The sequence below is a fragment of the Ictidomys tridecemlineatus genome, chromosome 10 (assembly GCF_052094955.1).
Source record: "Ictidomys tridecemlineatus isolate mIctTri1 chromosome 10, mIctTri1.hap1, whole genome shotgun sequence".
Classification (NCBI taxonomy): Eukaryota; Metazoa; Chordata; class Mammalia; order Rodentia; family Sciuridae; genus Ictidomys; species Ictidomys tridecemlineatus.
In genome coordinates, this window is record NC_135486.1 from 86,227,862 (window position 1) to 86,254,877 (window position 27,016).

The 27,016-nt window shown below is 39.1% G+C and overlaps 2 protein-coding genes across 3 annotated transcripts in view; one reads left to right on the plus strand and one right to left on the minus strand.

Moving 5' to 3' along the window:
• Positions 1–2,080: 2,080 nt before the first annotated feature.
• Positions 2,081–11,949, plus strand: C1ql3 (complement C1q like 3). Its single transcript, XM_005325803.4, has 2 exons — positions 2,081–3,557; positions 9,316–11,949. The coding sequence occupies exons 1-2, from the start codon at positions 2,970–2,972 to the stop codon at positions 9,493–9,495; spliced, it is 768 nt and encodes a 255-aa protein (XP_005325860.1). The 5' UTR covers positions 2,081–2,969; the 3' UTR covers positions 9,496–11,949.
• A 102-nt stretch (positions 11,950–12,051) lies between these two features.
• Positions 12,052–27,016, minus strand: part of Pter (phosphotriesterase related) — a 61,053-nt gene continuing 46,088 nt past the window's right edge. For both annotated transcript variants that reach the window (XM_005325804.5, XM_078023363.1), the window contains 2 exons: positions 19,058–19,198; positions 12,052–12,878 (listed from right to left, as the gene is read on the minus strand). In XM_005325804.5, coding sequence (XP_005325861.1) covers positions 12,668–12,878; positions 19,058–19,198 — 352 coding nt within the window. In that variant the 3' untranslated portion in view covers positions 12,052–12,667. The remainder of the gene's footprint in view (positions 12,879–19,057; positions 19,199–27,016) is intronic.

The window sequence follows — 27,016 nt, forward strand, 5'->3', positions numbered from 1 at the left end:
TTTCAGAATCTGTTCCAACTCTCATATTTCATCTTTGTCATCTTTGATGGGTTCCTCCATATAAACATTCTTGAAGTTTGGGATGAGAATTTATTTATATACCTCTATATTTTAAAAACTCCTTTTTAATCCCTCATCAAACTCTCCTTAGGCTAAGGGGATCCTAGGAATTTTGATAATCTGGGACACCAGAGATTCGTTTATTTCGTTAATATATTACCCTCCTTTGCTGGTACCATATCTCACCAGTTTTTCCTCCTAAAAGTGACTTTGAGAACAACCCAGCAGGTGTGTTAGGAAAGTACATATTGTGGCCAGTAGAGAACTTATTACGTGTTCACTGTTTAAAAACATAAAAATAAGACAGCTCATGTAAAAAAGAAATTTATAGAAAAAAAAAGAATATTTATATAATAAAATTATATAAAATTTTATTTTATATACATGTATATACATATATATATATAAATTATGTCCAAGTTATGGATGTACATTTACAAAACCATCATCCTAAAATAAAAATTCAAGTTTTGAGAAGTGGGAAGGGCTATTTTCTGATACCAGGTTTGTCAGCACCCAGGTAGGATGGACAGATAATGTGGATTCCTGGGCCATGCTCAGCAGCACAGCCCAACTCCTTCGAGTTGATTCTCCTACAAAGACCTTAAAGAGCTGCTGACGTCTTCTTAACAGAATCAATGAATCTTTATTTCCTTGAGTCTCTCATTTGACCTTATTTTGTTTTGAAGGCAAGAAAGGAGTAAACTGTTGGGGTGAGGTGGGGTGGGAAGTTAGGTGGGTGAAGGGGATTGAGGAAGCCCCAAGGAGATGTCTGCATTGTGGAGCCTACAAACAAGATCACAGGCTGCTTATGGTCACCCGGGATGCTATTGTTTGCTTGCTGTGGCCTTATTTGTTCCTGCTTCTCATTTCAGATTCCTGCCTTGATGTAATAAGTGAACATCTTCCCAGCCATCATCCCATATTGACAAGCAAATGTCATCCATGTTTGATTGACAGTCATTGCTCCTGAATGCAGAAGTGTGATTTAGGAATCAATTCTACTTATTTATTTAAAGCTGTTCTTGTTATGTCTTATGTATTTGTTGGTGGGATAACTCACCTAATATCTACTCTAAGGGCTTTCTATTAATATTTGAAATCCAGGCTATTTCTTCTCCTGCTCTCCCAATGTGAATGGGGACTTTTGTCATATTTTTCATATTTATCTCTCCCCCAAGGTACATTTAGGAAATCTGCTATGGGACATATAGAACTCTTCCATATCTTAGGAAAAGACCTGGCCTAGAACTTGTGTGGGCTCTGCTTGCTTTATTGTAAGACTTTTGAAGGTATTTTGACAAGTGATTATTTCTCATGCATGTAGCACCTTTAAGCAAATGCGACTTCAAGTCCAAATGACAATATCTTCTGAAAGGCTGCTAGAATTGTAAGCCTGTAAGTCAAGTACATATGTATACTTTCCCCATTGTGCAGCACTTGTAAAAAGAACCAATACCCCTGCCCCTTCGTTATGCAGTGGACATGTCCATTTAAAATCATTGAGAAATGTCTTTTGGTTTTTTAGCCCATCTCACTGTTCACAGGGTTAATATCTAATTTCATTTAGGAGGCAGGGGAGAAAAATCATAAGGTTAAAAAAATCATATGTACCATCTGGAAAATTCTACAGGGCCTTCCTTATGTTAAAAGTGGTATTTTGAAAAACACCTGAAAGCGCTGACTGCGGGTGAGCCAGTAGAGAAATACTGTCAACCAGGCCACCCTCCTTTCAACCTTCACTTCCACCCTCCACCTGAGGCTGCCAGCAGTGGGGACGTAGAGGGCTTAGGTGTGACCCTTGAATCCTGAAAGCTGTTGCACAGCTGTCTCCCTCCCCCAAGTATGTCCAGCGAGAGCACTGCTATCGCCTGGGTTCAGCAAGGGAGTATTCAGGATCTCACTGTTCATCCATGTGCAGAGAGGGAAAAAAAAGACAGGCCGAAAAAAAAAAAATCCCACATTGTCAGAGTAATGCCAAACTCTCTCTGAGTGGGATGAGCAGAGCAGATGCTGCAATGAGATGCCAAAGCGGCTCCCCTTCCTCTGTGCCTTGGGTGCCTATAAATTGCTCCGGCGCGCGTTTGTCAGCCTCCTCTTCTCCTGGCAGGTGGTACCCAGGCAGAATTCAGCGTTCAGTCTCTCTCTCGCTCCGCTCTCGCTCTCGGCCGAGAGGCGCTCGCCGCTGCTCGCTAGCTCCTCCACTCCAGCCCGGAGGCTCGCCTAGCCAACAGTGCCAGCCGCTGCCGCTGCTCCGCGCACCCGGGGGGCGCCTGGTCAGAGCTCCTGCGGCCAGCGCGGGACTTTGAGGTGCGCTTCTATTAGAGTTGTGTTGGCTGCAGAGGAGGGGGGGAAAAGGCAGGGGACGGGCGAAGAGACCGAGCGAAAGAAGAGAAGGAGGAGGCAGAAAAAGGCAACTTCAGACGGAAAGTTGGTGCGAACTGGCGCAGTCTGCAAAAACGGAAAAGTCGATCGCAGGCAGCGGTGGCATAAAAGTGTGAGCGACCAGGACCAGCGCGAGAGGCAGCGGCTGGCTCTGCCCTCCGGGTGGCCGCGCCGGCGCCCGCGCCAGCCACAGGTGCGAAGGGGCTCGCAGGAGGCGAGAGGGCGCCCTGCGCACCCCTCCCCCAGCCCCCACCCTTTGCTCGGGACTTCAGCTCAAGTCACTTGGCGTCCGAGCTCCCTCCCCAGCCGCAGCCTCAGCTGGGGGAGCAGGAGCCGGCGAGGAGCGGCCGGCGCCCGCCCGCCCAGGGGAGTTGGGGTTCGAAGGGGATTGTTTTCGGCTCTAAGAAGGTCCCCGCCCAACCTTCAAAATTTTGTCCAAAAGCAGACAAGAGGATCGCCCCGCGCTGAGCCGGCTGGTGGGCAGCAGGAGGCGCCTGATCGCCGCCGGGGCGCTGGGGGTGGTGATGGTGCTGCTGCTGGTCATCCTCATCCCGGTGCTGGTGAGCTCGGCCGGCACGTCGGCGCACTACGAGATGCTGGGCACCTGCCGCATGGTCTGCGACCCCTACGGGGGCACCAAGGCGCCCAGCACCGCCGCCACGCCCGACCGTGGCCTCATGCAGTCCCTGCCCACCTTCATCCAGGGCCCCAAAGGCGAGGCCGGCAGACCGGGAAAAGCAGGCCCGCGTGGGCCCCCAGGAGAGCCCGGGCCGCCGGGCCCTGTGGGGCCCCCGGGCGAGAAGGGCGAGCCGGGCCGCCAAGGCCTGCCGGGCCCGCCTGGGGCGCCCGGCCTGAACGCAGCCGGGGCCATCAGCGCCGCCACCTACAGCACGGTGCCCAAGATTGCCTTCTATGCTGGCCTCAAACGGCAGCATGAAGGCTATGAGGTGCTCAAGTTCGACGACGTGGTCACCAACCTCGGAAACCACTACGATCCCACTACCGGCAAATTCACCTGCTCCATCCCGGGCATCTACTTCTTCACCTACCACGTCCTGATGCGCGGAGGGGACGGCACTAGCATGTGGGCTGATCTCTGCAAAAACAACCAGGTGAGTGCGAACTGGCAGTGGGGAGGGCGGGGAGCCGGGATGAAAGGTAAAGGCAAGAGGGAGGAGACCCCGGAAATGGGGGTGGGAGCCGGCAGAGGAAGGGCGCGGCAACCCCGATCCCGAGAGCTACAGCTAGGCGGACGTGGTGCTAAGCTAGAGAGGCGGGATCGGACACCGAGGAGGGCGCCCCGCGGCCTGGAGAGGGTGGTTCTAAAGTCTCTCCCCGGCGCTCCGTGCGCGCGCTTGTAAGCACTACCCTCCAGGTGAGAGAAGCCGGTAGCTCCAGCGCTGGACTATCTACCCCCTCCGACGGCCCGTGTGCCCGGGGAGGTCCGGAGCAGGAAATAACCTTCTGAGCTTGGGATTTTCAGCAGTTTAGGGTCGCTAGCTTTCCCGGGAATGGGTAGGGTTGTGAGAGCCCAGAATGGGCGTGTCGAGGTGACAAACTCCGGGGAGATAGATAAGGGGTCCTAGGAGAAAAAAGGGACCCGAAGGAGTGAGTCCACGATGGGCGCATCCAGGGAAGAAGTGGGACAGTAAGACCTGGAGTCACAGGGCCCTTGCAGCGTCCCAGGCAGAGAAACTCACAAATAATAAATTTCACACTCGAGTTTAGTTCTTGGCTGAAGAAACCAGTTGTCAGCTGAAGAGGCAAGGAATGCTAAGAGAAGCAAAAGTTGAGACTCGGGATTTACACAGTAAAATCACGCACCCAAACACGGGACCCAAACTCTACTGACTGGAGTAAGAACTCGCCCAGGAAGGTGGCCTGGAAGGCGACCAGTTTCATCGCCGCTGTGTGACAATGGGTCTCACCTTCAGGGAGACCCCAGCTACCTGTGAGAGAGCCTTTCCAAACTCAGCCTTCCCGCTCACCTAGGGAAGCAGCCTTGGCCTTGACTAAAATAGCCTCACATTAGCCTCAGTCACTAGGACCTGCTGTCCTGAGCTGTTAGCCACTGCCATAGGGGCCGGGGGTTTTCAGTGTTAGGCTAGGGCCACTATACCGTTTGCCAGAGAAATTCGCGACCATTGCAACACTGAAGCATGTTTGATCTCTTAGTCAGAGGAGGAAAAGAACATTTCTACTACCTAAAAGTGTAATCTGACCTTTTGTACACGGCAAACCAGCAGCCGCTGGGGCGAGGCCTTTCAGCTTGCAGCCTGCAGTCGGAAATAAGTTCCTGGGCTTTGCCTGCTTATTGAGTGGCACTGGGAATGGCCCGAGCACCCGCCATCGCCCTCAAGAGGCTTCATTTCACGCAGCAACTTTGACTTAACAAGGGTTACAGGGTTTCAGGTCACTGGCCCTCTGGGAATTCAGACCACCTTAGCTTCAACCATTGCAATGGAAAAATGACGTAATTCAGTGTCAGAATTCTTGCAAAAGTGAAAGACAAATGTCCGCAGATGTATAAGAGAAAAGAAAATTAAAGAAATAAAAATGCTGACCCTATCTATTTCTACAAATAGTTTAGGGTACCCTAGGGCACACAGAACAAAAAAGAGGGGAAATGACCACCAGGAGGCACTGGCAGGGTTGTTTATTATAGTTATTATGCAGGAAAATAATGTTAGGATAAATAAAAATTATTCACGGAGCTATGGGATAGTTATAGGTAAATGGCTGTAAAGGGCATGACTCACCGTTACCAAAATAGAGCTAGTGTGTCACTCTGACAAAATGGTTTTGAACAGCCCCTCCACAGGCAGCCATGAGGCACCCCTTTATTTACAAATTGGCTCTCTTCTGACCAAAAGGTTAGGTCTGAGAAATACTATCAGGCTGAAAGATTTTTTTTTCCCCCTTAGAGGTATCAATTAAAATGGAGTAAGTTTCCAGTTTTGTCCATAAGTCCATAAGTGTATAAAAATGGTCATATTTTAAGACATCTGGATGCTGCAACTGCATACACAAGTCAGAATAATACATAAAAATTAGTTTAAATGTTGATGTCTAGACTATGGAGATTGTTTATTGCAGGGTTCTAAGCAAAACATTTTCTTCAGATACTCTGTGTGCATTTTGTTTTTAAAATTATTTCATTGTTTGGGGTATAAGCTGCTCCTTTGTATCACTCTAGCTTACACATTCTATGAGGATCAGAAAAACAAGGAAGGCAAAATAGTCCAACTACAAGGTATAATGCTTTCCGATGCCAATATTAAGCTGTATTTCTGCAAAAGGTGTACAACAGGTAATTCAGAAAAATAAATAATATAGTGGTAAACAGCATATTTTTTTAGTTTGGTGTGGACTATTTTAGAAAATGGTTCCATTTCAATATCATTGTTAAGGAATTTTATCTCTAGAACTATTTTATCAAGTCTGGTCTGCACCACTTATGAACAGGAAATCTTGTAAAAATCTCTTTTTTATTTTAAATAAATACTTTATCTTTGATTTTCAATTATACTCTTGTCTGATCACTTTTTAGAATGGCAGTTTTTCCCCACTCCCCAAGCTGAACCAGTTTGTTTCATAAAATAAAAAAACTCAGAGATTCATGTCAGTGTAATGTTCTATGGTTTGAGTGGATTGAGAAGTGCAAAAAATAAACAAAAAAATACAGTTCACTCTAGGAGGGAGCAATGCCTTTTGGACCATAACTGTATCAGAGCCATTTTTAAAAAAATTCTTTGTATTGAATGTAGGATCACAGATGGAAACATCAAAGGCCAGTAAATTAACCTGATGTGCCGCTTAACCTTTTGTTTATGATTCCACAGAAGTACAATGAAAATGAAATTATGAGAACATCAGCAGCAATTAATTAAATTAGCAAATGTTACCATCAACATTGTCTCTAATGATAAGCCCTCAACAATAAGATAATGCTAAAACCATACAACCTATTACATCCTCAAAACAGACCACTAAAAGGACCACGGTTCTCATATTCCCCATGAAACCATCAACCTAAATTTAATCTTACCATTTGTTGAGAGCCCATGACAGTGCATATTAAAGGTAAAAGTTGGACTCAAATAGCTTACAGAGATACAGGGAAAGAATTTTAATGCTTATATATTTGTAGCTGGAAACCTGAAAAAAATGTTATATGAATACAATTATTATAATGCTGCTCTAATAAGCCCCTCTAATAAAAATGAAACTGGCTTAGGATTAGAATTATAAAATAATAAAAGACTAGTTTTTTACTCATAAGAATTTATTAGCTATGGCAATAAACACGAAATATATTGGAAAAAAATGAGTAGTTTGTGGTTTGATATTACTTTATTAGAGAGATTAATGACACATCAGACTAATTATTTTTGTAGGGGCAGTGAAAGATGGACTAAAGATAAAGCAGAATCTAAATAGTTTACCTAATAAGAAAAGATTTTTAAAGCAAATACAGGTAGAAATGAGTATATTATAGAAAAGGACACATTGTAGTCCCTGACAAAATGCTGAAATCAGTGTACATTTAGGAACCTGAAAATAGCCTTCAGGGTGAACGCATTACCTTCCTCAATAGTTTGATGGCTTAAAGGAAGAATTGCTGAAGCCACTGTGCTAGATACTAGAGCTTGAAATTTCAAGTCCCATTATACCTGTAGAGTATGAACAGGTGAGTGGGTACACTCAAGCCCTGTGCACTGAAGTATGGAGATTACTTAATTGGGAAAGTCTTGTGATGGAATATAGGTTTAAATCTTAGAGAACTGCTTTCATTATACAGCAATCACACTGGCTTTATCCAACAAAGGAAGTGAAAAACGTTCAGGGTGGACCGTCCAGTCTCTGGAATCTCTCCAATGCATCTTCAGGGTTTTGAATTGAAAATGGTAATGTTTATGTGGCTTTGTGATTATACCCTATAGAACAAAAACTACATTAAAAAAGACTACTGTCTCTAAATTGATTTTTAATGTGTCCTGGTTGCCAAGTGTAATCTTTGTGTAGAAAACAATGATACAAGACTCATAGGATATTCACTAAATACACAAAGCACTGAATAAAATGTGTGTCTGGTTATTAATAATAGCTGAGATGTATATTATATTTGATAATTAATACATTACTAACATAGCTAAGTATTCTTTTGTATTTAAATTTTCTCATCCATTAAAAATCCACATGTTAAAAAAAATCAAGTCATAACCCTCTGGTGTAGATTTTTTTCCCCTGGGATTTAATGACTAGATGAAATTAATTAAATTAATCAAAGCCTTCAACTTCTACAAACTGACAATTAATTCCTAGGAAATACTATGTGTGTAAATGTGTTATTATTTAGTGGTCAAGACCAATCACTTCACTATTGAGTCAATTGCCTCTGAGTATAATTGCATGGTATATTGCTTTCATCATATTAGTGCCAGTTAGCACACTGTTAAGCAGTTCTAAATCATTTAAGCCCTTTACTCCTTTTGCTATGTGATATCCAAAAAGAAAATTTTAAAATACTACTCATATTACTTCACAAGTTCAGCAGTGTCAAAGATCCTTCTCCTTTTTAACATTTCAGCATTAATGTGAGGATATATCACATGAAATTTTAATTTGAGAATCTATCATTTAAATTTTGAAAGAAATGCATGGCAATTCTTGACTTATGTCTCATTTCTCTCATTTTGCCAAGTGATAAAATCCAGCATATTGTACCCCAAGTCATGCATTATTACATAGTGCAGGTTTACAAAACCACTAAATCACTTGCTATGTTATTCAGGGAAATATCATTATGGTGGAATAGAAACAAGCCACAAAGTAGAAGATGTGTTACTGAAATAAATCAAATCCAAGTCTGCCTATTCAAAGAGTTTCCAAGGCAGAATCAAAATATGTCTAAATGAATATGAAGCCTAATTTGAGTTGAGGATGTGACAGAATGTCCATATTACATGATAAGATAGGCAATTTGACTGTTTGCAAATGTTTATCAGCTCACTAATGAGACCACAGGCTCAACATGAGCAGATTATAAGCAACCTATGTTCTCAAAGCAAAAGCACCTTAAAATATAAAAGGATATTAAATGAGCATTCAAAAATTCTAGAAATTTGAGAGAGCTCAAATCATGGTGATTTAGTTCCTTCTATAACTTTTAGATATGTTGCAATTCAATTGTTGATTTAAATGCACATATAATTGACAAAAAAGCACAAATAGAAAAAAAAAGAACTCTGAAAACGTGGGTGGTATAACTAAAGATGTTTAAATGAGTTGAGCTTTGGAAGCAGCCTGGTAAAAGGGGTTTTAAAATGTGTTAGATTTTGAAAGTCCTAAAGCAAAGGGCTTTCTTTTTTCTTTTTTATAGTAGCAGAATGGTACTTCTCTGGGTCTTTACCTACTGTGGATCTCAATTTTCTAACAATTGTGATGAGCAAACGAAGTTAAACTTGAACTTCTGTACTCATACTCAGTTGGTTAGAATATTGCTATTTGGTTTATATTAAAATGCAAAACAATACTATTATTTCCATTTCAAAAGGTGACTGGGCATAGGGATTCAAGGAGTTAGAAAAAGTAGTGATGTAGGAAGAGATTAGATTGGTATGTTTTGTTTACAATGATAGAAAAGATTGCTGGAATAGCCCTCAGTGAAGCACCATTTTCTCCCTTCCTTTGCAATAACATAGTTGCAACTGTTACAGAGAGGGACTTGCAAAGTTCAGAGGCCATGTAGACGTCCCCACACTCTCTGTGCTCCAGTAGCAAGTCTGCTTAGGATGCTGTGTGAATGGCAAAAGACGAAAACTTGAGAATTCTCTTTTACAAACTCTAATTCTTGTCTGTTTCATATAGGTGCGTGCTAGTGCCATTGCCCAAGATGCTGATCAGAATTACGACTATGCCAGTAACAGTGTGGTTCTGCATCTGGAGCCGGGAGATGAAGTCTATATCAAATTAGATGGTGGGAAAGCCCATGGAGGAAACAACAACAAATACAGCACATTTTCTGGATTTATTATTTATGCTGACTGATAATGCAGAAACTAAGCTTATTATTCTGAGTTTGAACACTGGATTTGAATGGCTACCGTCAGTGAATCAAGGATCCCAGGGGATGCCAATTGCAGGGCACCTCGGTTGTGTAAATGTGGGGAAATCAAATGCTACCTGACTCACATCTGTATCACTCAGAAACATTATGTAAAAAAGTATTTAAAGCAAGATAAGCAGATGTGTGATCCACTACCGCCAAAGCAAATACTCCTATCGTTAGTGTCCATGTGAATGAAGTCCTATTATAGATCACAAATTTTTATAGAAAAATCTAAGACACTGAATTATTTCTTCAATATATATGATACTTTGGTGTACTGTGATCTTGCTGCTCTTATCCATATGTCAGCTTTGGTTCTTGTGAGTTTTCCTGCTTATTATGATACTGGAGTCCATTCATAGTGTATGGAAGAATCATTTTACCCTGCAGGAGAAGGTCTAATTGAAGTAATGCTGCTTGTCCCCAAAGAAATTGTTTGCCTTGTACTCTTGTTAACTTTAGAGCTAGACCTGGGAAAGATTCAACTTCAAGCCTTAACCTGGAATTTTCTGGATTTGTGGGAATTCCCAAGCCTATGATCATTTTCACATTTTCCTTTTATTATGAATTTTCTTTTTTTTCCTTTTCTAGTGATAGTCTTTAAAAATAGATATTGAAATTGTACCATAGGATTACCCTCTAAGTGTGAAAATGTGTAATTATGTATGGTATTTAGAAAATCCCCTGTGTGTCCATTTTGTCAATAGAATACACTTAGATTTACTTGGAAAGTCAGAGAAATTTATTCTTTGGTTTTAAATCAGACTGAGGCTTTTGCCTTTTTTGGAACAAAAGATTATTCATAACCCAATGCACAAAGGTTTAATTTGAGCTTCTGCATGCTTCACCAAGGGGACACTAGGTAAGGCCTTCAAACAGTTACTACAAATCTGTGGCCTGAGGTTATTTCAAAATTAACAATTTCACATCTAACTAATATGATGACAAAGTGTATATATTTTATATAAATACCTGCCACACACATTTATATACATATACATATATGTTAGATGAAATATTATATATATATGGCTTCAGTCCATGAGGCACAGTGGCTGTACAGCCTCAAAATTTTAATTTAAAAAAGTATATGTGTATATATACACACAGAAACATGCATAAATTATTTGACTTATTTTGAATTGAAATATATTTTAGATGATGAAAATATATGGAGTTATCAAAATAATTAAAACAACTTCTCTTTAAGAGTTATACAGAAAATGAAATCTTAACTAGGTTAAAATGCCCTATCTTCACATGTATGTAAGTTAAGCCTATGGTTGCTTTATTACCATATGCCAATCAATACTTTAACTGCATTATCTGGCAGACTATTAATATCAGGACTGCAGAAATAAAGTGGCTCTCCTTCACAGATGTTTATGAATAATTTGCATTTGAGTTATCAGTTGTTTTCTTTTTTTCTTAGTTGAATTGAGGCTGACGGTCAAGCAGATTTTTAGAGTAGTGCAAACCCTTTCTCTCTAGTTAAAACACACCACCACCCAAAGCCATCTCTTTAAGGAAAAGATTAAAATGCATGTTGATTTGTCTTAACTATATGAGAAATCGCTTCCTTTTTCATTGCCTTTGAAGACTTTGACAAGTAGATTTCAAAATCAGAGATTTAAAAATCTGCTTGTTTTACTGATGAAGGACATTTGCATTTTTCATTTAAAGGATTTGGTTTGTTATCCTGGCTCATTCCTTTTTGGTACTTTCTGTTCCAATACACGAAGAGCTTGATCATCTTTGATCAGCTGAAATATCTTTAATTTAACAAACTTCGACTTTCCAAGAGTTATTCATGGTGTTCCCTTCTGAAGGTGATGCTTGCTTTGTTTAAATGCCTTGGTCTGAGTAACCATCGTGATTTATATGATTAAAAACACTTAGCCCTTTCATCAAGAATAATGACAAATTCTATTTGGCTTTTCTGATATGTAAGATAGCTCACAAATGAATTAATAGTTTTTTATTTCTATTTAACAATATGTATTTATCAAAGAGAAATTGGCAGTAAAAGTTTGGAGACATGTTCTAGGTACCAAATGGCATAGTGAGTATTCAATCAAATGATTAATTTATGAACAACAGTGAATATCAAAAGTTTTAACTCACAGTTTTAAAAAAGGGTTTATTTATACAAAATATCAGGGCTGGATACCTTTTAAAGAGGTAGGCTTTAGAATCAGACTGTCATTTCCAAAAGATTTGACCTTTTCTTCAGATAAATAAGAATAGTTTTCTCTGTTTAGGCCCGAGGACAAACAAAAAAGGTAAAGGAAATAAAGGGACCTTTTTTTTTGCATTATATCTTATAAATTAATTAAATTGTGGCCTTTGTTATTATAAATGTAATGATTCATTAAACTATATTATGTAATATATTTTGACTTTAATGATTGAATTTTATAATTCACTGTTATGTGTTTTTATACAAACGTTGCAAAACACAACAAAATTTATAGAAAAAAATGGATACAAGAAAGGAAAAGGCATCAAAACTTATTTATTATGGGTATATGTATGCAGGTAGATGGTATATAATTAATCTTCCAAAATATTTTTATTGTTGTGATTTGGTAATTATATTACAGTAGTCTTTGATAAAAAGTCTCAAAATTTAATTTCCCTTACTGCAAAAGCTATTTTAAATTGCCATATTATTCATTAAGCATTAATTAAAGAACAGCAGGATAATTAGTAGGATCATCAATATTACAAGAAACATCAGATTGCTCCAGAAGGGGGCAATTTAACTAGAAACACTTTAAATTTTCTCAAGTAGTGCAGTTGATAGATTAGGAAAAAACCTAAAAACCTTACTTAAGGGATATAGGCTTTAAATCATTGTTTGGAAATACATAATCCTGTATTTATTTTGTTAAAGCAAAACGACAGGGCTCAATTAGGTTCAGTAACTCCCCAGAGGTGCAAATCTAATAGTTGGCCAGTTTCAGAGAAGGCAAACTTCTCTTTCTCATAAGAAGGAAATGCTCTGTCATTAGTTCTATGTAGCTCTGGCTAATATCTCACAGTAGGTTTGAAATCACTGAATGTTACCTGCAAGGGTTATACTCAAGGTGTAAACTCACACATAACATCCTATTTGAAAGTTAGCCATTGCTTAGGGTTTTCTATTAGTATCTTATCAAGTGCATGCTGAGTTATACCTCTAAGTAACATTTTAGGAACAATGTTGGTGAGTATATGAGAATAGCCGTGACCTCCATACTTCATGAGTCGATGCTTCGTGTGTATGTCATGTGCCATCAGAATTCGATCTTCATAGCCCTCCTCCACCAGGAAACGCACCCTGTGGAAAATATTAACCCATGATGTGCCATTTGTCTCACGGTTTGGATTTTCAGGGTGTTTTAAACTTTCTGCTCAGAAACCTATTGTGCTTATGGTAAAGAGACTGTGGCATGTGTATTGGGAGACCCTTAATAAACATTGTGTGGCAATGATGGAGGTATTGCTGCATGCTAGCAGGAAAAAAATCTTTATTCTACGCACACAGAAATTTCTAGCCTGTGATATTTATGGCAATGCCTGGCAATGCTGCATTAAAGATAGCTTCTAATAGGATGTGCCAGTTCCAATGAATGACCGTGTTAGCATTTCACTAAATAACTTCATTCCAGATTTGTATTCAGCTCTGATCTCTCAAATGCCCCCCTTTTAAGCCCATTTTGAGATCTCATTCTCACTCTCTCTTTTGATCTAGCAAATAAAATCAGTGGGTATTTGGGATTAAAATACAGAAACAAAAGGAATCTTCATGATAAAGCCCTGGGAGAGTAAAAATCAGTTGGTTTGCAAATGAAGGGCAGTTGTACAGTCAGTGAAGAAGGGTTGGCAAAAGCACTTCTGTTTTTTGAGATTTTGTTCCTTTAAATTCTATGGGAACTATGACTCAGTACCGGTCTCTGAGCATTGGGTTAAATTGACCAAAAAAAATTTACTCCACCTTTCTTCCTTATCAATAAGATTGCTAAAATAATAAGTGGTTCCTTTAAATTTATAATCAGTTGACAAAGAAACAGCTTCCTGACTATTGTCTAAAAATGTAATCCTCTTTGCTTAGTTAAGTGCTGTAATCTGTAGTGTGAGTCACCTCCCGACAGCCACCATCTGTATGTGTCTGGACTCTGGGCAGGGTCTGTCTTGATTCCCATGGTAAGGCAAAAATGAAACTTGCAAACAATGGTTCTTCTCTGAGATTCTTGTGCAGTCTATATGGGTGCTGAGAGTCCCAAATGGATGCAGCTGGGGGGACAGCACTTTCCTCCAGGTTCTGAGCATTTGAAAGATATCCTTTTTGCTTTCAGTAGAAACCATTTCTTTGCATTCCCTGCATGAGACCTATTTAATAACTACCATGGTAAGCAAAATGTAAGGCACTCACACAAAACACTCAGGCTCAAAGTCCTGCCCTCTGGGAATGTGCATTTTAGAATACATTATAATTGAAGATTAGATCTTGTATTTGCAGGTCAAAGGAATGTAAGTACCAGAGCAAAAGAGCCAACCTTGGTGCTTTGTCTAGGAATCAGCATTCATACCATGGGTATCCCATGCCTGCCCCATAAATGCACTGAATGCCATTTGTGCCATCAGGTTATTTGGTTCCTTGAAATGTGCCCTGATCTGCAATTCCTTTTGGAACTAATTCTATTTAAGGGAATTATCTAGAAGGGGCATATGATCATTAGTGGAAAAAAGGGAAAGATTTGACAGAATGCATACAAGATGCTGAAAATTAGTGTGATGTACTTTCATCCACACCTGCAAAGGAATATTGTAGTACAGGAACTTGTAGAAGACACTTTCTCCTCAATGTTTTATGAATAGTTTGGAAATTTTTAAAATTTCTTTTCTTTATCTGAGAGTTATGAGAACTCACTACCACAAAGGCATACATACGGATAAACAAACTCCTACAAGATGCCTTTTGTCAGGGCTGGGGATGTGGCTCAAGCGGTAGTGCGCTCGCCTGGCATGCACAGGGCACTGGGTTCAATCCTCAACACCACATAAAAATAACAGATGTTGTGTTCACCAAAAATTAAAAAATAAATATTAAAAATTCTCTCTCTCTCTCTCTCTCTCTCAAAAAAGAGACGCCTTTTGTCATATTTTGAAACACAAGGTTATCAAATTGGGAATCAGTAAAGAAAGAATATGGTGGGTAAAATGTTCTTATTTAAAACAGGGAACTAATAAAGCTCATTAAGTCAATGATCTGGAGATCAGTTATCTCATGAGTCAGATCATGTTCTGGCTCTAGAAACACAATACTATTCTGACTACTAGGGAAACCTGCCTGATCATGCCTTAACGAAGAGATGATCTTTCATGTGGCACCGTGTAGAAGAACAGGAGTTACAGAGATGCCGCCAGAAGGGAGGAACCGCTACAGATGAGAAGACAAAAAATCACAGTAATTATAGCAATACAAATGAGTTAGTGTTTTGCAAACAAATATTAGAGAGAGACTACAAAGTGTGAAAAGGCAGAGATATAATAAGATTTGAGAAATGGAGCAGAAGATTGAAAACAGGTGTTAGACACAGAATTTGTGGTGCTGAATACCAGAGGTAGGCAGAAGCATGCTTATATGTTTTTGCACTTCAGAGATGTCAGACTACTATGGCTAAGCAGGACTGCAGATGAATGATAGAAACCAAGGTGTGGGGAACAATGGGGTATGGAGTACCCATAACCCACAAGGTCATTCAGCTATTAACATGAGCTGTTCTGGAGTACACAGTATTAACATGAGTGACCCCAAGGCATGGTTATAATTTAAAGAAATTAAGCATACATACAAACACATACCTATAAATATATGCATATATGAAATAGCACACATGTATCCCATTTATATATATATATATATACATACATATCTATTCACATATTAAATATTGATGTATGTTCATGTATTCAGAATAATTAAATTTGGCTCAATAAAAGATAACCAAAATTAAATTCTTGTTCTTGAACTACTAGTCAGAAAGTGCTAAAAAGGAATTCTGTGGAAGCCACTGGTCATCTTTCCCTCATATCTCCTTTATATATGCCCTTTTTCAGATCTCCTGTCTCTTCTTCCAGAGGGTCTGGGAACCTCGTGGAAAGGCTAGGGGTGAAAGACACACATCACTTAGAAAAAGAAAGCAGATCCAGAGAACAAACTTCCAATTTCCAAGATGAATTGCAAAACATGTTGAAGACATTCATCATGAAATCATGTTTTTAAGATCATAAAAGATAAGAAAGACCTACCAATCCATTTTAAATTATGATTATCTTTGGGCAAAAAATATTCCCTCCTGAGTAAAAACCAAACTGGTAGTTCCCTAGGGAAACCTGTTTGTCAATATTGGTATTCCTGAGCAAGAAAATTAAAATCATAAAGCAAAAAGGAACAACAAATCTGTCATAGAACTGGTTTAAGTATTAAAAAAAAAGAAAAAAGAAAAATTTGGCTTTTGGTTTGGGGGGATTGGCTTATTTTGCTTAGCATGATCCTCCAGTTCCATCCATTTATGATATGCAGATGCTAATTCACAATGGGAGGAGGACTAGGAAAGAATAGAGTTACTTTAGGTAGAGGGGAATGAAGGGAGGGGAGGGGGTATGAAGATAGGAAGAATAGTAGAATGAATCAGACATTATTTCCCTATGTACATATATAATTATACAACTGGTGTGATTCTACATCATGTACAACCAGAAGAATAAGAAATTATACTCCATTATATATGATGCAGCAAATTGCATTCTACTGTCATGTATAACAAATTAAAACAGATTTTAAAAAGAAAAGAAACAGGAGCCCTGTGTAGTGGGGCACACCTGTAATCCTAACAACTCAGGAGAGGAATGCAGGAGAATCTCAAGTTCAAGGCTAGCCTCAGCAACTTAGTGAGAACTTTTCTCAAAAAAGGACTGGAGATGTAGCTCAGTGAAGTGCCCCCAGTTTCAATCTCCATTACCCAAAACAAAACAAAACAAAAAATCCTAGCTGCTAGCTTCATCAGTCAAGTCCATTCAATTGGTTTGCTCATGTAGAGTGGTTGCCACCTTACATAGCTAGCAAAACATTTATCAACTAGCTCTGTCCTATGATATTAAACTTTAAGCACATTTTAATAGTACTGAGGCAAGGAGCAATGTCAATACACAGGGGAAGCAAAAGGCATGAGAATGTCAGGATCAACCTCCCAGAGTAGCAATCCTACGGATGTTCCAACTATGATCACTGGCTCAGGATAGTCCCTTCAGCCCCAGAGCCTGCCATGTTTAACTATTGATTCTCAAGTCTCATACTCTCTGGACATCACCTCTCAATTCCAGTTTTGCTTACTCCTATTTCAACCAACGTGTTACACTCATAACCATGTTCTAGTCCTTGTCATCATGGAGAACTGCTCCTCTGATGGCTCAACTTTCTGCTGCCCACTCTGATCATGTGACCTCTGCCTACTGTTACTATTTACCCCCTTGCACTGTACATATTCATCCACTTCATTGAAGCTTCCAGTTCCTTGCCCTGATGTGCTATTCCTATTTCTTTCTACATTTCTTCCCTCCAGCTTGATTCAATGACCCTTATGTCAACCCCTCCTTGGTTCCTCTGGCTATCACCCACATTTTTTCAGATAGAATCCCAACCCTAGATCAGACTGTTCTGATGTTCTCATTCTACCCACAAAGTTTCTCTGAACCTATTCCAAAAACTCATTATTTTTTTTTTTTGGAAAACAATCCCCAAATCATGTGAATTGGTGGCCATACACAGTCATTATAGCATGCTTTCCAGCCTCCACTGGGTCTCGCATGTCCCCCTCACTCACCAACAGCATGCCTTGCCTTTATTCCCCCTCTCCAAGATCCTTCCTTCCCTGCATCCACTCCTTCTTTTTCAGGAGATGACCATGTTTACCTCACCAGGGTACTAGAAAACCCATGGCTATGTGGACTCCATTTCCTGTTCCTCTCACTAAGACATTTTTCTGCATTCACACCATTGCTTGCTTGTGCTTGTTCATTGCAATGGAGAAAATCATCCTTTCAACCAATTTTCTATTTACTCTCCGGATTCCATCTATTCATCTTGTAAGGAGTCCTGATCTATATTTCTTATCTCTCCAGATTTTTTAAAGTGAACCATCTATTGAATACTTCCAAATTCTGCACTCAGAAACTTTGCACACTTTATTTCATATAAGTTCCATAATTCTCCTGTGCAATGCCATTGCTTTCCTGGATCCATTCTTTCTGTCTCGTTTCTCTCTGTCACTGCTCTTGCTGTAAGCCACATAAGCCATTCACCCCTTAATGGACATTTCCAGAGATCCTGTGTTATCTTCTAATGTCAGCCCCACCTGCTTCCTTCTTTCTCACCTCCTCATTCCTCAAGGCCATACTTACTGACCATGAAAGGAAAAACTCCTCATTGTCAGATTCGATGGGTACTTTCAGTCTTGATCTCATTTGATTCTCTCATATGACAGTTGTTTAACCCTTCACCTTTAAGCACGCTTCTCCATGGACTTTCATAACACTTTCCTCTGATGTTATCAATTTGAAAATCTTTTCACCTGTTCTTGAATGGCTGTTCCTAAAACTCTATTCCACAAATATCTGGGTCCCCGGGTCCTGATCCTTATCTTTGCTGTGAGTGGTCTCATTCCTTCTCTTGGATCGAACTATCACTTACCAATGAAGTCCAAATTTATGTCCCAGCCCAAATCAGAGACATAAATGTATGTTTCTGCCCTGAGACTTACATCCTTACTTCAGGGCCCCACAAGATAACAACAATACTTCTAAAGTCTTCATTATCAGACCCAAATCTGTTTCTCTTCCCAGGTTCCTGAGCTTGGTTCATTCAATCTTCATATGACCATGGGTAGTTATCTTTGACTTGCTAAAATTTTCTACGTGATTGCAAAGCATCCTATTATTGTTTGCTTTATTACAAATTAGGAAATTTGGGGAGGCTGTATTTTATATGATATTGGGTGCTTGCACATTATATTTTTAGCATTTAAGTTGCACCTTTAAAGAATTCTTTGAATGAAGCATTTCAAATATTAATTGTAGGAAGTCCTGACTTTATTGTGGCCAACCTGGAATAGAAACAGCTTATTTCATTACAGGAAAGAGGAAGAAAATGTCTTTTGTTCTCTTACTGTCGTGGCAGGGATTGAGTATTATATGTTTTATTTTTTTTTGTCAGTTGCCCATCTGAAGTGAACTTCTAAGGCTCTGCTAAGCCTTATCCTACTTAGGATGACTCATTTTCTCCTTGAAATAATATGTAGAAATTTTCTCCCTGAAACAGCTCAGATATATTTTTCTCTGAAAGTCTGTGGTTCAGCCTGCTTACTGTTTTCTAAATCTTTGCTAATACTCACCCAGATATGAAAATCCAAAAGGACTGGTAAAAGAGAACACTATGAGAGATTTTATCATATTTACCTTCTAATTCTTTTGTTATCATCGGGCATATCAATATCTGGGTTGAATTGATAATTGAGAAATTCAGTACCAAAGAGATCATATTCCAAGTAGCAGCCAAGTTGAGCAAACTCCATTAGCTCCTTCTTATCAAGTATAGACCTAGAGACAATAAGACAGACATCTAGTTATTATTAAGAGCATATTCTCCACATACACAGATTAGAAGTTTTAAACAGGCTATGTACTTGAATATAGTTTAACCAAAAGAACTTTTGAGTTCCTTTTTATGATGTGACTATAAAATAGTAAGATCAGGGCTGGGGTTGTGGCTCAGTGGCAGAGCACTTGCCTAGCACAGGTGAGGCCCTGGGTTTAATACTCAGCACTACATTAAAATAAATAAATACATACATAAAATAAAGATCAAATGCTTTAAAAAATTAGTTCAATTTGTTTTTAAGAAACAAAAGGACTTTCCCACCCCAAAGGGAATTTTTCACTTCTAAAATATGTGGGAACTATATGGCTTATTTGAACTACTCTGGCATTTCTGAAAAATAATTTTGTAACCATCTTTTGGAACTGTCCTTATGATATGTTTCACATTCTTCCGAAAATCCTTAATGGGTCAAATTTTCATTCTCTAAGGATTTCCATGAACAGTGGAAACTATCAAGGAAAATTTGGTATTTGGTGTGATAAATTAGGTGAGTAGTACTAATCTGGGTGAAACCAGAAGTGTTACTCTAATGTAGCAGGGATATTTCCTTATGAAGATTGTAAAAGGGCTCTAGAATTAATTCCAAATAATTATTCAATAATTCTATGTGAATATCACTTCAAATTTTTATAAGGGACTTATACAAATATATATGTTTGGTTCTGTTTATTTAAAAAGATAAGATCATTTATGGTAAATTTTGTGGATATTGTCTCATTTTAATGGGTATATTAAATATCTCTATTTTAGGAAACACATATGTATCATACACACATATGTACATCAGTGGGAAGACAGAGAAATGTAAAATAAGTACAGGTTACAGATGGGGAATAGGATATGGAGCAAGAGTCTATGACCTCTACAAATTTAGATTATAAAAACATATGCATTAAAGAAACTCTGAAGTATCATTGTAGGCATTAAGCCACAGATAAATAAGAATAACCATCCTGCCAGAGAACAATATGAAAAAAAATGTGAGGGCAAAGTACTGTTTAGACATTAAGTGAAGAGAGTCAAGGATCTAGAAAAGGAAGTGATTGTTTGGGATCTAAACTTGGCCTGGAGAAGAGTGGGCAGTGCCAGTCATTGCTTTATTTGGCTTTTAGCCAGGCTGACATTTCATCCCTTTGGCAACTTCAGATGCAAGAATTAATGCACCATTAAATGTCTATAAAATCTGCTTCTAAGAGGTCAGAAGTATTTTTAAAGCATTTGTTCCAAATCATGGGAAGACCAATTAAGCTTCCATGTGTCATGGGTACGAGGGTCTTCTACGTTTCTGGGAGTCGAGTATGGACTTTCACTCTCTGAGCCAGTATATTATTATGGCCGGCTTCTTTTTCTTCTGTTCACCAATTTTTCATAATTCATAGTTCACAGTATTGCTTTAGGAAGGGAGGCTAAGCAATCCTTCCTTCATATTCTAAAATATGCATTAGCACCATGTTATCTTCTATTAATACTACTCTTTTCCCATCTTCTTACCATGGAGACCATATTTTGCTTTCAAAATTACTAGGCTAAAAGAATATCTGTTTTTCTATAGTAAACATATTATGTTTTCCCCCAAAGAACCATGCTTAAAAACAAAATATACACAATTGAAATAGCATAAGGGAGAAGAGATAAGTTTAGTATTCTCCCTTATGAGTCAATTTGATTTGATTTGTTAATTACCCAAATATGAGCAAGGTACTGGGTGAGGGAAGTAAGGAGGCAGATGGAGGTACCAATAGGTTGGATCAGACTCTTATTTCTGTTTCTAATGCCTTTTCCCTTCTTTTTCTCTAACATTCTACAACTAAGTTTTCTAAAGTGAGGTATATACTTACTGAAAAATAAAAATGTAAAAATTATAGAAAATCTTCAGTCTTAGTTCCAATTGAAAATAAAAAGTAAAGCTGCCTATCATCATCATAATAGCTAACCATTTAAGAACTTTCTACATGTCTGGTATTTTACTAAGTGTGATACATTTATTATATCACTACTCTCCGTAATTCTCTTGGGTCTCAATTTCACTGATGAAGAAACTGGAACTGAAGAGATAAGATTCATTCTAAGGCTGGCACCTATACTCTTCACCATCATACTATATATATTTCCTACTTCTGATTTTACTCAATAGAATTACAGTGCATAAAGCATATTACTTTGAGATTTTTACTTTGAGATTTAATTTCCTCCCCAAGACATCCTAAATGGCATTTGAAAAAGTAGGAATTTACCATCGAGGGGTAATATGGAGTAAGGAAGTAAAAACCACAGAAAGGCAAGAAAGGGTTAGCTTGTAGAGAACTTTAATTACCAAGTCAGAATGTAACTATGTATAATGAGCAAGATTTATGGTTATTTTGGACAAACTGAATGTCATTATCAAAGGACATGGAATAATTTCAGTCAAGATGGTTGCTTGCTTTCTTCCTAAAAAACTCATATTGGTCTCGGCTCCTTGCATATATTTAGAGATACAGGACCACTTTCTATCACCAGATCAGACGTACTGTTTACATTTGATTTCCACTTAGATGTATAATAGTTTGAGCATAACATGTCCCAAACTGAACCCTCCATCCACCACCCCAATTGGCTGCTCCAGTACCTTTCTCTGTCTCAATTGGTGGCAACTCTGCTATGGTTTGGATAAGGAGCCCCAAAGGCTCCTGTGTTAAAGGTTTGGTCTCCATCCTATAGCACCACTGGGAGGTGTTAGAACATTTAAGAGGTAGGGCCTAGTGGGAAGTCTTCCAGTCATTGTGGGGTGCATCCTTGAAGGTGATATTGGAATCCTAGCTCCTTCCTCTCCTCTCTTTCATATCCCAGCCATGAGATGAACAGCTTGGCTCTGTCTTGTGCTCCCGCCATAATATGCTGCTTCTTCCACCAGAGGACTAAACGCAATGTGTCCACCAGATCATGAATGGGGTCTCCTAAACTGTCAATCAAAATCAACTTTTCTATTTACAACATGATTTATATCAGCAATTTGCTACAGAAATGAATGGAAAGCTGACCAACACTCTCACTCGCATCCCACATAGGCGTTGGGAATGGGGTTCCCCTTGGTGGAATGGGATGGCTACAAAATAAAATCTAAGAAAAATAGAACACTGAGAAAACTATAGGACACAGAAAATATTTTCAGAAAGCAGGGGTGGGACAGGTTAGCTGATCATACAGATGGAGCCTGTATATTAAAAAGCAAAATGAAGCCCGTGCTTGCTTTATTTATGTCAGGGAATTTCAAAGGCCTTCCATAGAATGTTCTTCACCAAAAAAAGGTTGAAGGTGGGCTGTCCAGTTCCCAAGGGGTTACACCCATCTTCGGAGCCACTGTGAGGGGTCTTCCTAGTAGATCAGAGATAAAGGTCATGTGCCTTGGGCAATCTTTTTCATGGGAGAGATACAGATAGTTCCCAAGGTTAAACCTAAAATCTCCCCGGCTGCCACACCAAGAGAAGACCCTCAAGTAATTCACAGGTGGCTTCCCGCAAACACAAACTTCATTCTACCTGCTTAGGCCAAAAAACTTATGGTCATTCCTGATCACTTTCCTACTTCCAAATTCCACATTTAATCTATCAGGATATCTTCTCAGCTCAACCTTTAAAATACAATGTTCAAAATTGCCTCTCTTGCTACCCCGTATCAGAAAGCCCCCATGTCAGAATGCTGGATCCTTGCAATAGAGTCCCAAGTGCTTTCTTAGCTTCTACCTTTGCTCTATTATTGTCTATTTTGGGGGAGGGGGGGTGGGACCAGGGATTGAACCCAGGGGCACTTAACCACTGACCCACATCCTCAGCCCTTTTTTTGTATTTTATTTAGAGATAGGGTCTCACTGAGTTGCTCAGGGCCTCGCTAAGTTGCTGAGGCTGGCTTTGAACTCTTGAGCCTCTTGCAGCAGCCTCCCAAGCCACTGGGATTACAGGTATGTGCCACCATGCCTGGCTAATTACTATCTATTTTAATAGCAACAAAAATGTAATTTCTGCACCTAAGTCAGATCAAGCCTCTCCTGTGCTCAGAACCCACCAGTGGCTTCCCATTTCTTATAGAGTAAAAACCAAGGCCTTATGATAGATAAGCTACAAGGCCCCTGTGATATATTTCCATGTGGTCTTCCAAAAGCCTCATCTCAAGTGAATGGGGACTACAGGGACCCAATTCTCCACAAGGATATATAAATGTTACATTGTAAATGTAACATTATATTGTAAATGTTGTCTGAAGAATGTCCCCATAAGTAGAGATTTGTTCCTAGAGGAAGACTAACACTGGTCAATGAGATTTTATGTACACATGTAAGTTTAAAAACAAAATAGGTAAATAAATAAACAAACCCTGAGAATTCTTACCCTGTAGAAAAGTATATAGAAAGGAGTGTGACTTGCCAGGTGTCATGGGCACACCTGTCATCCCAGTGACTCAAGCCAAGATAGGAGGATCAGAAGTTCAAGGACAGTCTGGGCAACTTAGAAAGACCCTGTGTCCGAATAAAAATTAAAAAGGGCTAGGGGTGTAGCTCAGTTGCAGAGTACGTGCCTAGCCTGCTTTACAGTCCTGGATTCCATCCCTAGCAACACACACACACACACACACACACACACACACACACACACACAAAAAAAAAAAAAGCAGTATGATTTTGAGGGAACTGGTTCATATGTAAAATATTCTTTAAAATTTTATAGTCATATGTAGTGGAGAAGATTTCTTTAGAAGGAAAATAATTAAATGGGTCTTTTGGACATTAGGAAAAGGTAGTTGAAAAAAGAAAGGCAGACAAGTTTGTGTCATTACAAATGTGTAACTCTATATGTAGTTATTAGTATTTTTTAACTGCCATTTAGTGATATGATCTCCCTCTTCTGGATAACTAAACATTATTATTAAGCATTTAAGAAATACATTCATTTAAATTCTTCTTGTGGAAGAAAGAAAACAGCAAAATCCATGGGAAGAAAACAGTCTAAACGATAATGCATATTTTTCAAAGGAAAGTCCTAAAAAACAGCAGGTGGAGGGAATAGGCATTGGATGCTACTGAAGATTAGGGTGGGGAATGTAGATAATGCCTGAAAATCAACACCTAATAATCACCAGTTATGTAATACAGATCTAGTTCTTTTTACCCTTACAAAAGTATCACGAAGAAGGTCTGAATATCCTGATTTTACAGATGAGATAACTAAGTCTCAGAAAAGTAACTGAGCTTTTGAATTGAGAGGTTGTGAGGAAGCCTAGATTACTTTTTGTATGTAGGAATCGTGTTCTTAAACCAATCCTGTCCACGATGAGGCACACACCCATCAGACTAGATCCATTCTACCTTGCCAGATCTCACTCTGTGGAGAACTATGCACCATCATGATTTTCACCTAGAAGCACCCTCTTCTACATTATCTAACAAAGTGATGTAGTTACATGACATTGCCATCAGTTGGATGACCTCCAGGGACTGCCAATGTGCCATCTGAAATTTCATTTATGCAAGTAAATTTTTTTTTCTACTTGGAGAAAGAATTGACCCCAAATGTCAGGATGGCACCATGGGAACAAAGACTCTGCTTGATATCCTTCAGGTGAGGATAAGCAGAGGTCTTGCCCTTCCTGGACATCAGTGATCTCACAGCACATCTGATCAGAGTGGAGAAGCTAATCTCAGTCTCCCTCATTTTATATTCCACATCCATGAATAATTCTATTTTTTTCCTATTTTGCTCTTCCCCAGGTTTTAAAGTAGGTATTTTTCACATCATTCCCTAAACAGTGAGGTGTCTGTGACATACAGAAGAACTACTGCAGTTCACACTGAAGGAAAATCCCTTCTTCAAGGACGGTAAAATAATTGCAATATCACTTATGAAATATCTTGGGCTTTACTTTCAGGAAAGTGAGATTTTTGTGTTTGTTCTTATCATTCATAGGAAATAATTTCTTCTACTGCATATTTTATACTTTTGTTCTCCAACTAATAAATGGTATTACATGTATAACATGGAATAAATGGATACATCTTTGCAAGGAACAGACATAAATTTAACAACAACATATTGCCATCATCCTAGAAAATGGTATCTGAATTGATTTTGGCTATCTTCATTTTCAGAATATACATATCATTTACCTAGTGTCTTAAGGCTGGAATGAAAACACAAGACATTGATTCTATTTTTCAACCCCCTTTATATTCTAGATCTTATCCATGTGCTGAGGGGTTTAGTTTAATGTCAAAATGCACTCTTGAGTGGGAGTAAGAAACTGAGTGAAATGAAAATTAAGACGGGGTCTTTGAGCTCTCTAAGCAGAAAACTAAATGGCAGAGGAGAGGCTGTGATTCGTGGGAATGAGTGATAATAACCACACCTACCACTTGTCTTAAGCTTTACAGTTTCAAAGAACTCCCAAACACATTATTTTATTCCATACATTCAAACACATCTCTGCAAATTAATTCGGAAAACATCTATTGTCACCTATCTGGTGCTATCCTTTGTGTTCGGAATACAAATATGAATAAGGAACTTCAGCTGCTGTCTCAGGGGACTTAAAGCCTGTGAAAGAAGATAGATATTTAAACTAATGATTGCAATTGTGTTAAAAGCTTTTATAGTACAAAAAATACAAAATATTATGAAAGAATAATGAATGAAGTGATTCACTGGCATTAATCTCCAAGTTTACTATTCATATAATGTGTGATGAGGTTCCAGTGTGGGGTGAGGGATGGACATTCCATAAGAACATCTATTGAGAGTCAAAGAAAATAGTTTACTATTCTTGATTTATAAGACTGTAGCCTAACAGAGGTAAAATACATGAGGGAAGAAACCTCCATCCATCCATCCACCCATCTACCCATTCATTTTATAAGAAATTGTCAATCACCTATTTACTATGAAGCATGAGCAGGTAAACAAAGACAAATAACCCACAGTCCTATTCTTCAAGAGTTCAATGTTTACTGGGGAAAAGAGAAATGGAAACAAGTAATTGCTATATAGAATTTACCAAGTATATTAATAAAAATACTTTTAGGAACTGGGCTAGCAAAGAGAAAAAGATAACAAACACAGCTTGGCTATTTCAGTAAAATATTTGGAGAGAGGAAAGCCTTTTGTGAGTTGACTATTGAAGGAAGACTGCCAGCGAGGTCTAATGTGTGGGGGAAGCTATAATAATGACCAGCTCATGGCAATCAAAGACATGGGCAGTGTAGCTGTAGCCCAGATTCTGTGTGGTTCCTGAGGAATGATGGCAGAGGTGGATGAGAAGTGAGGAATCTAGAGCATAAGGGACTCATCGAAAAACTTTAGGTCAAGGGGCAGAAAGGTAATCACATTTGCACTTGGAGAAGTGATCAATCTGGTGGTTTGTGGAGGTGAGATTCTGGAAGAAAGCCAAGGGAGTGGTTCTCTTCTGCAGACTCCTAAGAGTTCAGATGAACAATGAGGGCCTGAATTCAGGTAGTAACAGAGGAACAGGCAGGGTTGTATTTGGAGATCTTAGTGAGGTTGACAAGTCTTATCAAGTGGGTGTGAAGGGAAGAAAGGAATTTAGCTACACCTTTGGGTGTACAGTACTGTCCTTGACCAGAATAGGGAAAGGAGGAGCAGTAATTAATGAGGGGCACTGTGAACACAATAAGGATGAAGGAGGAAACTCAAGGGCAGGTTTTGGGAAAATGATTAATGCTATTAAATGATACCAAGAACATGGAAGGAGTAGGCTCTGAAACTCATTGAAAA

Coding starts and splice junctions, on each gene's coding strand:
- C1ql3 (XM_005325803.4), top strand. CDS start 2,970: ATGGTGCTGCTGCTGGTCATCCTCATCCCGGTGCTGGTGAGCTCGGCC. Junction 3,558..9,315: donor ATCTCTGCAAAAACAACCAG/GTGAGTGCGAAC, acceptor TGTTTCATATAG/GTGCGTGCTAGTGCCATTGC.